Raw genomic sequence first — 14,094 nt, 5'->3', positions numbered from 1 at the left:
TACATCTGAGATGAGATCTATTGGTAAGTTTAGCACAATAATTAGTTAAAAAATGCATGTTTCTTACACTGAATTCTGCTTATAGTATATACTAAGAAATGTATTACCTGTAGTCTAAGTATAATAATTTCTGCCACCCTACCCCACATCCTCCAAGTTGTAGACTTCCTGAGCTTTTGGGGACATCATTATATCTATTATTTATTGTGTGCTTTCTGATGGAGCAATAGAAAAATCTGAGACCTGAATGTTACTCATTTTATGATATGATTTGGTGAAGTATTTTAATCTCCTGTTTTGGATTCTTTCCGTTTATTCATTCTCTCATTCATTGCTTTTATTGTGTCTATATTTACAACTGTATTGGATTTTTGTAGGACTCAAAAATTGAATAACAGGAATAACCACCAATAACAAGGCAGTTAAAAAGTTAAAATGAATAATAAGAATAAAATCACTAAAATAGTTAAAACTCATACAAAGGTGTTCTAAAAATCCAGTGAATATCTTTAAATGAGTTATAATCAAATAAACCCTTGAGTGTATTGAATAGTTTATTATTGGGCATTCTGGCCAACTTTTGAGGTTCTTCTGCCTTTTGCAGTATTTGTTCGGAGATCTCCAGATTCATATCATGGCTAAATCATAAGCTATAGCAGTGATGGTGTTGATTTTCATGGCAATAAAATACTTTTTGCCACAGCTTTTTCTAATTGTCAGTATTTTATTTCCAGGGAATTAGTCCACCTCTTACAACTCAGGTCTACCCTCTTTCTCATTATTGTAGCCACCTATAGTGTTTAGAGTTGGCTTGCAGAAGGGCATTTAAGAATAGAAGGGAAACTGCATTTACAGTCAGTATAGAATGAGTACAGTTAGATCCAGTCTTTTAAAATTCACTTCTGCTTTCATGTAAAGAAAATAACTACAATGTTATTATAGAACACAAAGGCATAATATATGAGAGGTAGCACAGTTGAGTGGGAAGAAAATTATACTGGGAGCTTTGAGACTTCTTGCCCCTACTTCAGAATGATGTTGTGATTGTTTTGACGTGGGAAGACCAGGAGGGTTGTCACAAAAGGCATTGACCTGAACAAAGTATAACTAATGTATAGTCCTTATGTTTATCTTGGGAAACTGGAAAATGTTATTGAATAAAATGAGCTGTGTTTCCCTGTGCAGAACATTCCTCTCCCAGTTTGCAACCCACAAATCCATTTGGGTAGGTTGAGGTTATTTTATAATTTAAAAATGAATATTTGTAGTCCTTGGTGGATTAGGATTAAAATGCCTGTGTTTACAGGGAGATTCTCAGTGGCTTGGTCTCTCTTAATAAGGAGCACAGGCATTCCATCCAGGAGAGGGCAGTACAGGCGTCCTTGGTAAACAAAGGCAAGGTTGAATAAAGAAGTACAGGAAGTCATACACCAGACCAAATTAGTTTTCAGGCTTCTGGACTTAAGAAGTTTTGTGAGTATGGTGTCAGACCATTTTAGCTTTGGCAGCCAAGACAGAGTATTGGGAAGGGAAAAGAAAGAAAAAAAAAAAAACAAAACTGGATGTTCAATTTTCCAGAGATTTCCTGTGTTTATTATTGTAAGACTGTGATTTATTAAAACTGTCTTACTTCTTCAAGCAGACCAAGATTTTCTCTATGCTACTGAGGCTAAGATATATGGAATTTGTGTAAAGAGTCTGTGAATGAGACAGGGTTATAGTACCCAGGCTACAGTGCTATGTATAGCTGGCCAGAGCATTTTCACCCAGCATAGTCAGGATGGTTACTGTTAGAACCATTTTTTCTCATTACTGAATTTATGAATGTTACCATTAAGAGGAATTACTGCTCAGATTGAGGTTTGAGTTATAGGGTCTGAAACCACATTATTTACATTTTTAGATTAATCAATGGCATGTGTTGAAAAAAATTGCATACTCTGTATCTGTCTTTCCTGATGTACTCCTGCATACAGAAAGTAATACCATCAGTTATGTCTAATCTGGCCAGTGGAGATGGTAGACAAACAACTCCTGACAGTGTCTACTTATCTTGAAGAAATATGAATGTTGTCCTGGATTATGGTTTCAGTAGTGGGGCAAAAGCAAAGCATCCTTTACAAATATTTTTGAAAAATATTTAGCATACTGTAAGGTTATAGGTCCATGAGTTTAAGTCTATTTTCTGGCAAAATTTAAGATTGTTTATTAAGTAGAAAATTTAGAAACACAGATATGCCTAGAATTATTATGAATATGCCAAGAATAAGACATATTCAGTCGACTTCAATTTTTTGTTGGCAGTATTTCTGATGTGGTAAGGCAAAGCAATACGATAGATACTATAAATATGTATTTCAGAAAATTTCTGGACTATCATGATGATGTCACTATGGAAGATAGTAAATTTCACAAAGGATGCTATTTTCCAAACTTTTATTAATCACTGAAACTTCTTGTTTTTACCTTGGATAGAATCTTATGTTGAACCTCAATACATGATATAGATGGGAACAGATATGTTTAGGTCCCTCCCCAGGTCCTAGGATTAATCTTATCAATGTGTTCAACTACTGTTATGATTTAGATATGAGGTGTCCCTAAAAGCTCATATGTGAGACAATGAAAGAATATCCAGAGGTGAAAAGATTAGATTACGGGAGATATAGACTAATGGGTGGATTAATCCACTGATATGGATGAACTGGGTGGTAACTGTAGGCAGGTGGGATATAGCTGAAGGAAGTAGGTCACCAGGGGAGTAATTGTGGGGTTTATATTTTGTCTGTGGTGAAGGGAGCTCTCTGCTTCCTGTTACTATGTCCTGGGATGCTTTCTTCTGTCACATTCTCTCACCATGTTGTTTTGTGCACCTAAGCCTTGAAGACAGCTGACCATGGACTGAACCTCCAAATCCCAATAATTTTGATGATGAGTCTAAATTGAAAGATACTAGATTTATTAGGCAGTAGATTTTATTATTTAGATAGTAAAATATGCCTCCAAATTGTTTGACCTGAATTCTTTTAATGAGCTTTGTTTTTGCCATTTTGATATACAAACTATTTAGCAGTAGCCAAAATGAAAATATAGAAGATATAGAAGATGTATTTATCAAGGAGTTTATGCAGAGAACACACTTTACAGTCAGGTGGACTTGAACTTCAGACCAACCCCTCCACTCACTAGCTAGGTGACTTTCCTCTTCCTTATATCTCTAAATCTATTTTTTCTTCTTCAGAAACCATCTCACTCATTGGATAATTAAAAATGTTTAAAGAGTCAGCACATAAAAAACTCAACACACATAGACCTAACCTCTAGCTCAGAATAAAGTAAATATGGCTTTGTCATTATTATTGTTATTACTAGCAATAAAATATTAGAGCAATTAATGGAGGAAAAAGAATCACAATTTACATTGAACTGAATTCAAAGTTAATTCCAACTAGAGTAAAGGGCTGAAACCAAGGGGGACAAGTGACCTTTAATTAGATAATCGTTTATTAAATGCTCCTTTTATGCAAGGTATTTTAGGAGAAGATAAGTTAGGGAGAAAGACACATAAATTAACATAAATTATATAAGGTTTGATAAAAGAGCATTGATAAACAGATAGTGACCTATGAAAGTAGAAAATATCTAAATCAAGCTAATTTTCGAAAATGTCTTAGAAGAGGATATTTTGAGTTTAAAAATGGAAGATTAAGTCAATTAACTAAATGGGAAAGGGAGGAATGATTTTTAGGCAGATGGAGTGATATGGAGGATCAGAGATGTGAATTAGCATGATGTAGCATTGTAAACCTTTTGGTATGGCTAGAGATGAGCTGGGAGCATTTCTCTAAGAATTGGATGCTCTGGTAAAGATAATGAGGAGTTTGGAATTCTCAATATCTTTGAGGACTTAGCTTCTCTGCACTGTTGAATGGTTTGTAGCTAACAGGGCTCCAGCAGGGAAATGGATAACCTTGATGTAATGTTGTCTTTGGCTCTCTAGTGGTCTTAGGTGTCTGATACAACCTCATGCCAATTTCATAATGTCCAAAATGTTGAGAGTGGTGTGACCTATTTATAAGACTCTTTATCTTGATGATGCTCATAGCAAAGCATAAGATAAAATCTTTTATTTTCTTTCAGTTTAATGGATTTTAGTACGTTCCCAGAGTTGTGCAATAATCACCAAAATAAATTTTAGAATATTTCCATCATCCCCAAAATAAGTCCTGTACCTATTAGCAATTGCTTGCCATATATTTCTTCCCTCAGCTTCTTGAGAATGCTAATGTCTTTTCTACTACCGCTATAGATTTGCATTTAATGTAAATGAAAGCATGCAATACATGGCCTTTTGTTTCTGACTTCTTTTACTTCACATAATGTTTTTGAGGTTTCTTCATTTTTGCAGCATGTACCATTTACTTGATTTTTTAAATTGTAGAATAGTATTCCATTGCATTTACATACTACATTTCATTTATCCATTTATCAGTTGAAGACATTTAGGTTATTTCTACATTTTGGAATGATGCTGCTATCAACATTTGTACGTGTTTTTAAAATAATTTTTCAACTTGTTCTAATTAGTTATACATGACAGTAGAATGCATTTTGACACATCAAACATAAATGGAGTATAAATTCTCATTTTTCTGGTTGTACAGGATGTAAAGTTACACTGGTCATGCAATCATGTACGCACATAGGGTAATAGTGTCTGATTCATTCCACTATTCTTCCTACCCCCATGCCCTCTTCCCTCTCTTCAGTCCTCTCTGTCTAATACAAAGTACCTCTATTCTTCCCTAGCAACCCCCCTGCCTTATTGTGAATTATGATCCACATATTAGAGAAAACATTTGGCCTTCAGCTGTTTGGGATTGGCTTAATTCACCTAGCATAAGCTCCATTCTTTTACAGGCAAATGCCATAGTTTTAATCTTTAAGGCAGAGTAATATACAATCATGTACATATACCACATTTTCCTTATCCATTCATCTGTTGAAGGGCACCTCAGTTGGTTCCGTAGTTTGGCTATTTTGAATTGTGCTGCTTTAAACACTGATTTGGCTGTATCAATGGAGTATCCTGATTTTAGGTCCTCTGGGTATAGACTGAGGAGTGAGATAGCTGGGTCAAGTGGTGGTTCCATTCCAGATTTTTTAAGGAGTCTTCATACTGCTTTCCATAGTGATTGCACCAGTTTTTAGTCCCACCAGCAATGTGTGAGTGTACCTTTTGCCCATATCCTTGCCAACATTTATTGTTACTTGTATTCTTGATAATTGCTATTCTGACAGAAGTAAGATGAAATCTTAGAGCAGTTTTGATCTGCATTTCTCTAATTGCTAGGGATGTTGAACATTTTTTTTCATATATTTGTTGATCGATTGTATTTCCTTTTCTGTGAAGTGTCTGTTCAGTTCCTTCCCCATTTGTTTTGTTTTTATATGTTTTAGTTGTTGATGGACTTTTATTTATTTTATGTGGTGCTAAGAATGGAACCCAATGCCTCACACGCGCTAGGCAAGCAGTCTTCCACTGAGCTACAACCGCAGCCCGGGCTATTTATTTATTTATTTTTTGGTGTTACGTTTTTGACTTCTTTATATATCCTGGAGATTAATGCTCTATCTGAGCTGCATGTAGGAAAAGATTTTCTCCCATTATGTAGGGTCTTTTCAATATTGATTGTTTCCTTTGCTGTGAAGAAACATTTTAGTTTTATTCTATCCCATTTATTGGTTGTTGATTTTACTCCTCCTGGTTTTAGGAGTCTTTTTAAGAAAGTCAATTCCAAAGATGACATGGTGAAGATTTGGGCCTACTTTGTCTTCTGTTAGCACAGGGACTCTAGTCGAATGCCTAGGTCCTCGATCCACTTTGAGTTGAGTTTTATGCAGGGTGAGATAAAATGCAATCTTATTCTCCAGGTCCTTGTGGGTTATGGAACAAACCTACTCAAAAATTTTTATTTCTCACTGGGGAAAGAGTTGCAGACTCTTCTAGATCACACATATTAATTACCCAGGCAACATGCTGACTACACAGATTTCCAGTATACATTCATAGTTTGATTCTTGGGGCTGGTATAGCACATAAAATAGCATTTTAAAAATCAGTTCAGAAAATTCCAACCCAAGCAGTCCTCAAAGTAGTGTTTGAGAAACACTTTACTAAGCAGTGGACATGGTAATAAATGCTACAGACTACAATGAGTATTTCTCTTTGTAGGAATGTTTTTTTTTTTTTTTCTAATAGATTTCCAGCTTTGATTCTTAATAACTCTGAATCATACACAGAATTTAGCTAACAAGATAAAGAACCTTAATTCTATCAGTTGCACGTAATTAAAATAAAACTCAGGACCTCACATGATCCTGCTTTGACAATAATTAAAATGTTTTAGAGGTACACTCAGAATGTCAAAATAGTTGAAAGTAATTACAATATATTTTTACTGAGCTTCATATAGTACCTTAAAAGGGAGCTAATTAATATCCTACCACAAGACTTTTAAAAGTCCTCTTTCCTTACTTCCAAAAATTTCCTACACCCCACATCTGTTTTAGAGTCTCTCAGCCTCTAAATGTTCCCACTTTTATTTCTGCCTCTTAGATTATCTATATTTTTGTTTAGTTTCTTGATTCCGTAATACAGTGCTTGGCTTGGAACAGCAGAGACAAAGTCTATGGATTGCAGTAAAGGAAAAATCTCTTCTGACAATGACAGGTTCGTTTTAAATGATGGTGGAGTTGTGAAAAGTGGACATGGAGAACCCTCAAATACCATACCCAGGGACTTTTCTGTTTGATGATTCTGCACTTCTTTAAAAGATGTCCGTGTTGCCAGGCACGAAGGCGCATGCCTTTAATCCCAGCAGCTTGGGAGGCTAAGGTAGGAGATTGCAAGTTCAAAGCCAGCCTCAGCAACAGGGAGGCATTAAGCAACTCAGTGTGAGTTGTCTCTAAATTAAATACAAAATAGGTCTGAGGATGTGGCTCAGTGGTTGAGTGTTCCTGCGTATACTCCTCCCAAAGAAAAAGATGTCATTATTAATTGTGCTACTCAAAAACCCATCCTATTAACTCTATGTTCTCCTCCTCCTTTTGTTGATAACTTGACTTCCTGTTTAATACCTCCATCACAAGCATTGGAACTAGGAAACATGAAAATTTTCAAGGAACAATCTTAAGGTATGGCTCAGTAAGTATCCTTCTTATTTCAGGATTGTATTTTCAGGATTGTATTTCTGGAAAGATATGAAGTAGGCCTCATCTTGGAGAGCTTTCAGTATTGGAGTAGTTGGCCACTGTCTCTGCCTTGTCACTTCAGTGAAGCAGCTGCTGAGCTCTTTGTAAATGATATATTTGGACAGTTCAGGGCCATCTCTCTGGCTGAAATCTGTGAATAAATAGGAGACACGTGACCAACCACTTGCAAGGAACTTTATTCCTGGATATGTATGCAAAGACATTACTTTTTTTAAAATTTTAAAAATTTATTTTTCTTTTAGAAATATTCTATTTTGATAATTTCAAACTTATTAGAAGGTGCATGAAATTAGAACAAAGAATTCCTAGAAAACATTTCTGAGATACTACCTTTGCTTTTTCCCTTCTCCTCTTGGCTTTCTTCTTCTTTTTTTAAAAATTTGTTATTTTTAGATATACATGAGAGTAGGGTGTATTTGACATATTATATGTGCATGGAGTGCCACCCATTCCAATTTTGATCACATTCTTGTGATTGTATGTGAAGTGGAATTGCATTGGTCATGTATTTATCTCTTTCCAGTCAGAATGGCAGTTATCATGAATGCAAGTAACAATAAATGTTAGTGGGGATTTTGGGAAAAAGGCACATTCATATGTTGGTGATAGATTGCACATTGGTACAACCATTATGGAAAGCAGTATGGAGATTCCTTAGAAAACTTGGAATGTAACCACCATTTGACCCAATTATCCCACCCCTCAGCTTATACCCAACAGAGTTAAAAAATAAGCATATTCTAGTGATGCAGCTGCATCAATGTTTATAGCAGCTCAATTTACAAAGACACTGCTTTTTGAAAAAGAACCTATAATATCAAATATAAAATTGGATGGGAAAATCAATGTTAGTTTTTAATTTAAAAAAGGAATTCATGAAATCGTAAAATTTTAAAGTTAAACATTTATAAATACCTCAAACGAAAGTACTTTGAAAACTTGAATTGTCTGAGATTACTTATTTTTTCCCATAGTTTTTTTTAACTGTATGTCTTGGCCTTTTTCTAATGACAATAGTTTATAAGATTTTCTATGGGGAAAGTAGAAAGATGATTCAGTCTATTCTCCAGCACTGTTGACAAAATAGTTTTATTGAAAGATTAGAAAAAAATATCTGTTTAATAACTCATTATTGGTAATGTCATGTTAATATGTAACCTAATATTTTGTGATATATAATCTTATACAGTCATATATTCTTTCTAGAAGAATAATTACATTTTTGTGAACTTCACACATGATTTTGGCTTATTCTATTTTCTGTGATTTTAATAAAAATTAAAAACAAAACATTCTGGTAGAAAAACATTTTCATTTGATTTTTGTATTAATAGAAACTGTTTCTCTTACAACTTTACGTGTATAATATTTGAAAGGATATTCTTCATACTAGTTAGTTCCATTCATGTTAAAAATTTGTTTTCCCTGTATATTTACATATATTTGATACCAGATACAGTGGGACATGGAACATTTGCTCTTGCCTCAACTCTAAAGTGACCATTTTAATATGAAGTAAAATTGAATTTTACATCTATCTATCTATATGAATAACTTTGTTCAATGAAAAATTTGGAATACTTTCAAATACTATGAATAGTATTGATCCACTAAAAAATAGGCTCCTGGGTGATTTACATTTGATATAAATAAGGTGTAGCTTAAATATTTTGTCATTATTTAAGCTTGGGCTATAAAGAAAAATGTTTCCTTATCTATGTTCTCTGGAATTTCAGGTGACATGTGTTATTTTGTATTTTGTTATGTGTTATTTTGTATTTATGGTATATGTGTTTTTATATAATACATGCACATGCATACACACATACACACACACACACACACATACGTACATAATTATATGCCCCCCTCAGTAGCCCATGCATCAATGAAAGGATTACATTTGCTTCATTTTCCTATACCTAAATGTTAGACAGGTAGTAATTGAATGTGTATAAATATTAAGAGGAATGAATAAGTATTGAAATAAACTTAAAAATCTATGGCCTTGTGATATTTAAAAAATATGTTAATTTTTGTATTCCCTCAATTGTAAAGTCAACAGCTAATTTACAAAAAATATTGAAACTTCTAATATTACTTACTCCCTTTCTGAAACTTACGAGAAACTCTTGTCATGGTTTATTAGTGTTTACTCATATGCATTATCTTGTACTTGTACTAATCTCAGAGAACTGGGGCAGGATCAGAACACTAACAATGCTCGTTCTGTATTTAGCCATTGTCATTGACTGGGGAACATAATAAAAGCCTAAAAGTTTAGGAGAGATTATAGTGTTCAGATAATAACAAAATGTTAGTAGGATGTCTAAATATGTATAAAATGGACTATTTAAATTTATTTGCACTATGATAGTTAGTTGTTAATGAATTCTCTAAACTTATTACATTCTAATCCTTATAGTCTTTTGCATATCATTAAAACTCTTACAAATATTGTGACTATTTGAATCCATATCAACATGTGAATGCCTAAGAAATTGATTACTCATAGTAGTCCTGCTTTGTTGGATAGAAAGTCACAGGTATTGTTATCTCCAGACTATATCCAGATGATGGCAAAACATGTTCCCAACCAAATCATGAGGTTTCTTGATATTGCATTTTATTCAATAAAAAGCCACAGAAAAATCTGAAAAATATTTTAAATCAAACCAGATGTAGAAAGTTTTTTTATTAAATGTCAAAACAGTAATGTAAAGAAATAGTTAGTTCCATTGTTTGAATAATAGTTAAACTTTAGACATTAAAATAACATCAAGATTGAAATATAACATAAACTGTCCAATAAAAAGATATTAAAGTAAGGATTTTATAGCTTTAATTGAAACCTACTTTATTTTATTCATTATAATAACATCACATCCTATTAGAATATCCTAAAACTCTTTTCTTATTGCCTTTATTAAACAAAATAGGACAGAATGCTATTATTTTCTAAATGGCCTCATTATATGTGACTTTTTTCAAAACAAAAAGTAGTGAGTTTTTGGATTCTAGTTCATATGTTTATCATAAAATGAAGACATCTTCAATGATTATCAAAATTCAGCTGTTATGACATGGAAACATGGTTATTATTATGTCTCCTTTGTAGTTCTACTGGTTGAAACATCTATAAAAAGCAATTTATGTTTGTTTCATTATATAAGGTTCTTCACATTGATTCAAGACTTTCACTAAATTATATATAGAATGGAAAAATGCTCTTGTAGGCTGAGATGACCAATATTTCTTGTAGATTAAAATTTGATTTGCCCTTTGTGCTATTTATGATAGAATGCCATACTTTAACCTAATCTATATTTGGTTAGGGACACAGTATTCATTTTTGTTATCCTGGTAGTATAGGTGTTTTCAATAAATGTTTAAGGTTATTATGTTTAATAAATTTTAAGCATTAGTAATATTGTTTTGACATTATTTTCTAGTAAGAGAATGTTGTTCTTTTTACTTAATTTCAACAGGCTGAAACTAATAGTAAATTCTTTCTGCTTGAAATTATAAACAAATGCTATGGTTTTCTTATAATTTGCATATTAATGCTTATTTGTGTGTGTGTGTTTGTGAGAGAGAGAGAGAGAGAGAGAGAGAGAGCGCAAGTGTGAGAGAAAAACAAGGCAGAGAGGAGACAGAAAGCTCACACTCTAAATAGCATCAAGCACCAAGGCAATATCCGTGGATAATCAAGAACTGTGTTGAAATCTGTACAAATGTCAAATATTTTAAAAGGAAGGCTATAAAATAGTGATGATTGCATTTTCAAGTAATCATTCATGCTATTAGCTTCTGTCCTATTAATTTTTCTTTGGGAGTTCTATTCCTAGTGCCATTTTCTACAATAGAATTTCACATAAACTGGAATCTCATGATAATCTGAGAATCATCTCCATCTTTCTAGACTGACCTTTGTACCTCCATCTGGTTCATCCTTCTATAATACTACTTTTATTCAGTCCTGTGCCAGTTCGACACTGACTCTCCATGCCTTTGTGTTGCCTTCAGGATAAATTATGGATCTTTAGATTAATGTGAAAGTATGTCAAAGATGTGTCACAATGTAGGACGTCCATCTTTATAATCTCAACCCTGATTATTCACCAGTAATGTTCTCTAGCCAAATGTTGTGTTTCTGTCTGTTCTTCTTTTCTAGCCCTATCCATTTTTCAGAATTCCAGAATGTACGTCTATATAATGAAGTCCTTGAGGACTCAGTGGTGTAAATAAGCATCTATTATGTTCACTTATTCTGTAGATTAGGAATTTGAGCAAAGCACAGAGTGACAGGTTGTTCTTGGTCCATAATGTTTAGGATCTCAACTGTAATCTCTGATTTTGGAGGTCAGAATCATGTGAAGGTTACTTCAGTGACAGATAGAGGGGATGATAATAGGTATTGGCTGGGGGCCTCAATCTCAATTCATACAGATTCTCCAGGAGGCCTCTTCGGGTGCCCTGCTTGCATAGGAGAGTCTTTTCTTTCTCCTAGCATGTTGGCTGATTTCTCCACACTGACTTTCCCCAAAAAGAAAGCCATATGGAACTTATATCCTTTTTTATAACCTAGCTTCAGAAGTCATACAGTATTATTTTCACTATATACTATTAGTTGGAACAATCAGAGCCCACCCAGCTTCCAGGAGGGAAGTAAATAGAATACACCACTTGATTGACAGTGGAGAGAACCTGGAAGAGTATGTAGAACTGGAAATCTTACTATGACCATTTTTATTTTTAAATTTATAATATGCTACAGTCAAGGGCTTCAGTTTGTACTCCATATTTTCTTTTAAATGTTCATAGACTATCATAGGTCATACCAGTATTTTCCCTTTCCAAACTTTTATGTGTTTTAATTAGCAACCAGTGTATCCCTTTGGATTGTGAATTCTCCATGTGTATCTGTTTTTTTCTCCACAACTATCCTGCAGAGGACTTCGTTGATAGGACCTCAGTTTCTCACAGAAAAGTAAGATCTGTTTTTCCCACAGGATCTAGCATATGGTTTTGGACACGGTAGATGCTCAGTAAACATCTGAGTTAACATCAAATGAGACTAAAATGAAATAAGGGATTTGGCTTTTATGAATCACAAATGAATTGATATGGTAGATATTATGGCCTTTGCAAAGGGTATAGTAATGAGGTGGGAGATGGTGGATATGTTACCTTAGAAATAAATGATCAAGAATCACATGTTAGGTTTAAATGAATGTGTCTGTATTGAATGAACCAAGCAGTTTTAATTACTGGTAAGGCATGACAATGACAGTCAACCAGAGGGATTATTTTGCATCTTAAAAATTTAATTTAAATTTAAAATATATTTAAGACATTTAATTAATCCAAATTATATTCATTCAAAATATTTAGTTTAAGTCTGCTGGCATTTAACTAAATTTGAGAAGACTAATAGCGCAAACACAACAAATATTGTAATATTTTATATTGTTTTAAAGTATGTATACATATATTAAGGAAAACCACTTATGCTTTAGTTAATTTATATTTTTAACATTCAAAATAATACATGTTCATTATAAGAAGTTAATATGTATAGAGATAAAACAATAGTCTTCATTCTCCATTTCCGCAGTAAGGATATCAGTTTTGGTTTGATGTAAGTTGTTTGATTTGTTTGCTAATTAAAACACATTCTCCAGTTCATTTTTTATACATTCCATCATATATTATTTTACATATATACATAGTTCATGCATAATTTGATATTTTAAAATATGAAATAGTTATGTAAGCAATAATTTTCATGTGTCAATCATGGTATCTGATTATCAGTGACTGCTTTAAAAGAGTAACTAATAGACTTTGTGGATTGGATATTTTAAGTTAAAGTTGATTTTTAATAGATTCAGAAAATAAAATATTAACAGGGTGGGTTAAATTTTGTCATAGGTGTTTTCTCTACTGTATTTATATTTTGCCTGTGAGAAATAGGTAGTAATTGTTTGATTTTACTATATTAAGCATAATAACTATACTAACTGAAACACCTGTGCTACCCAAGTAACATATCTCAGTTTTGTTAAGTTATTCTAATGGACATGTATAATTTATATCTTATTAAACATTGTAAAATTTCATGCACTAGAAGTTGTTTAGTCATAAAATTCTCCTGTGGGAGGAGGAGAGCCTTTCACACTCTCCCCACTATCAGGAATGTTTGAGGATTGGACTATTAAATTATACAGAATGGTAGAGAATGAATTTTGGTCAAGTGAACATTTTTAAGGAAATTAGAAAAGTTCATGAGACTCTGTAATCACTCAGGTGGCCAGATCTTTTTATATGAATTAATTAAGCTCATATCCAGTCATTATATACCTGTGACACTGACAACTACTTTTTCTGCAGTTATATTGGCACATTTTTAAAATTTCAAGCGTTATTTTGTAGAATATATTTGCATATGCAATTATAACCTACCCCCAAATCTAAGAACATGTTTGATCTAATATTCAGCTACATATTTAAATGTAACTCTTATGTATTTAAGATGGCTGATCACACTGAAGTGATGAAAGGCATTAATCAATATCCAGGAGTTCGATATCCTGTCCTTACTCCTAATCTTCAGGGTTTTCACCGTGCTGTAAGTGTGCTACTCGTTTTTCTAGAATTTATATGCCCATAATTGTTTTAAAGATATGTACTAAGTTAAAATGGTGTCCTGTGTAATTAACTTAACTTTTATAAGTACACTACTAATATACTAACATGAATGTGTAGAAATGCGGTGTACCCTCACAGCATTGTTAGAGACCAAAGTGTTACATAATT

At 33.1% G+C, this 14,094-nt stretch overlaps 1 protein-coding gene across 1 annotated transcript in view; it reads left to right on the top strand.

The window, feature by feature from the left end:
* Hmgcll1 (3-hydroxymethyl-3-methylglutaryl-CoA lyase like 1) overlaps positions 1–14,094 on the top strand; it is a 133,623-nt gene that overhangs the window by 40,745 nt on the left and 78,784 nt on the right. Inside the window, exon 4 of the mRNA XM_048805735.1 lies at positions 13,811–13,906. Coding sequence (XP_048661692.1) covers positions 13,811–13,906 — 96 coding nt within the window. The remainder of the gene's footprint in view (positions 1–13,810; positions 13,907–14,094) is intronic.

The sequence above is a fragment of the Marmota marmota genome, unplaced genomic scaffold (assembly GCF_001458135.2).
Source record: "Marmota marmota marmota unplaced genomic scaffold, marMar, whole genome shotgun sequence".
NCBI classification, from domain to species: domain Eukaryota; kingdom Metazoa; phylum Chordata; class Mammalia; order Rodentia; family Sciuridae; genus Marmota; species Marmota marmota.
Note: the sequence above shows the minus strand (reverse complement) of the source record. Positions and strands in the feature narration are given on the sequence as shown.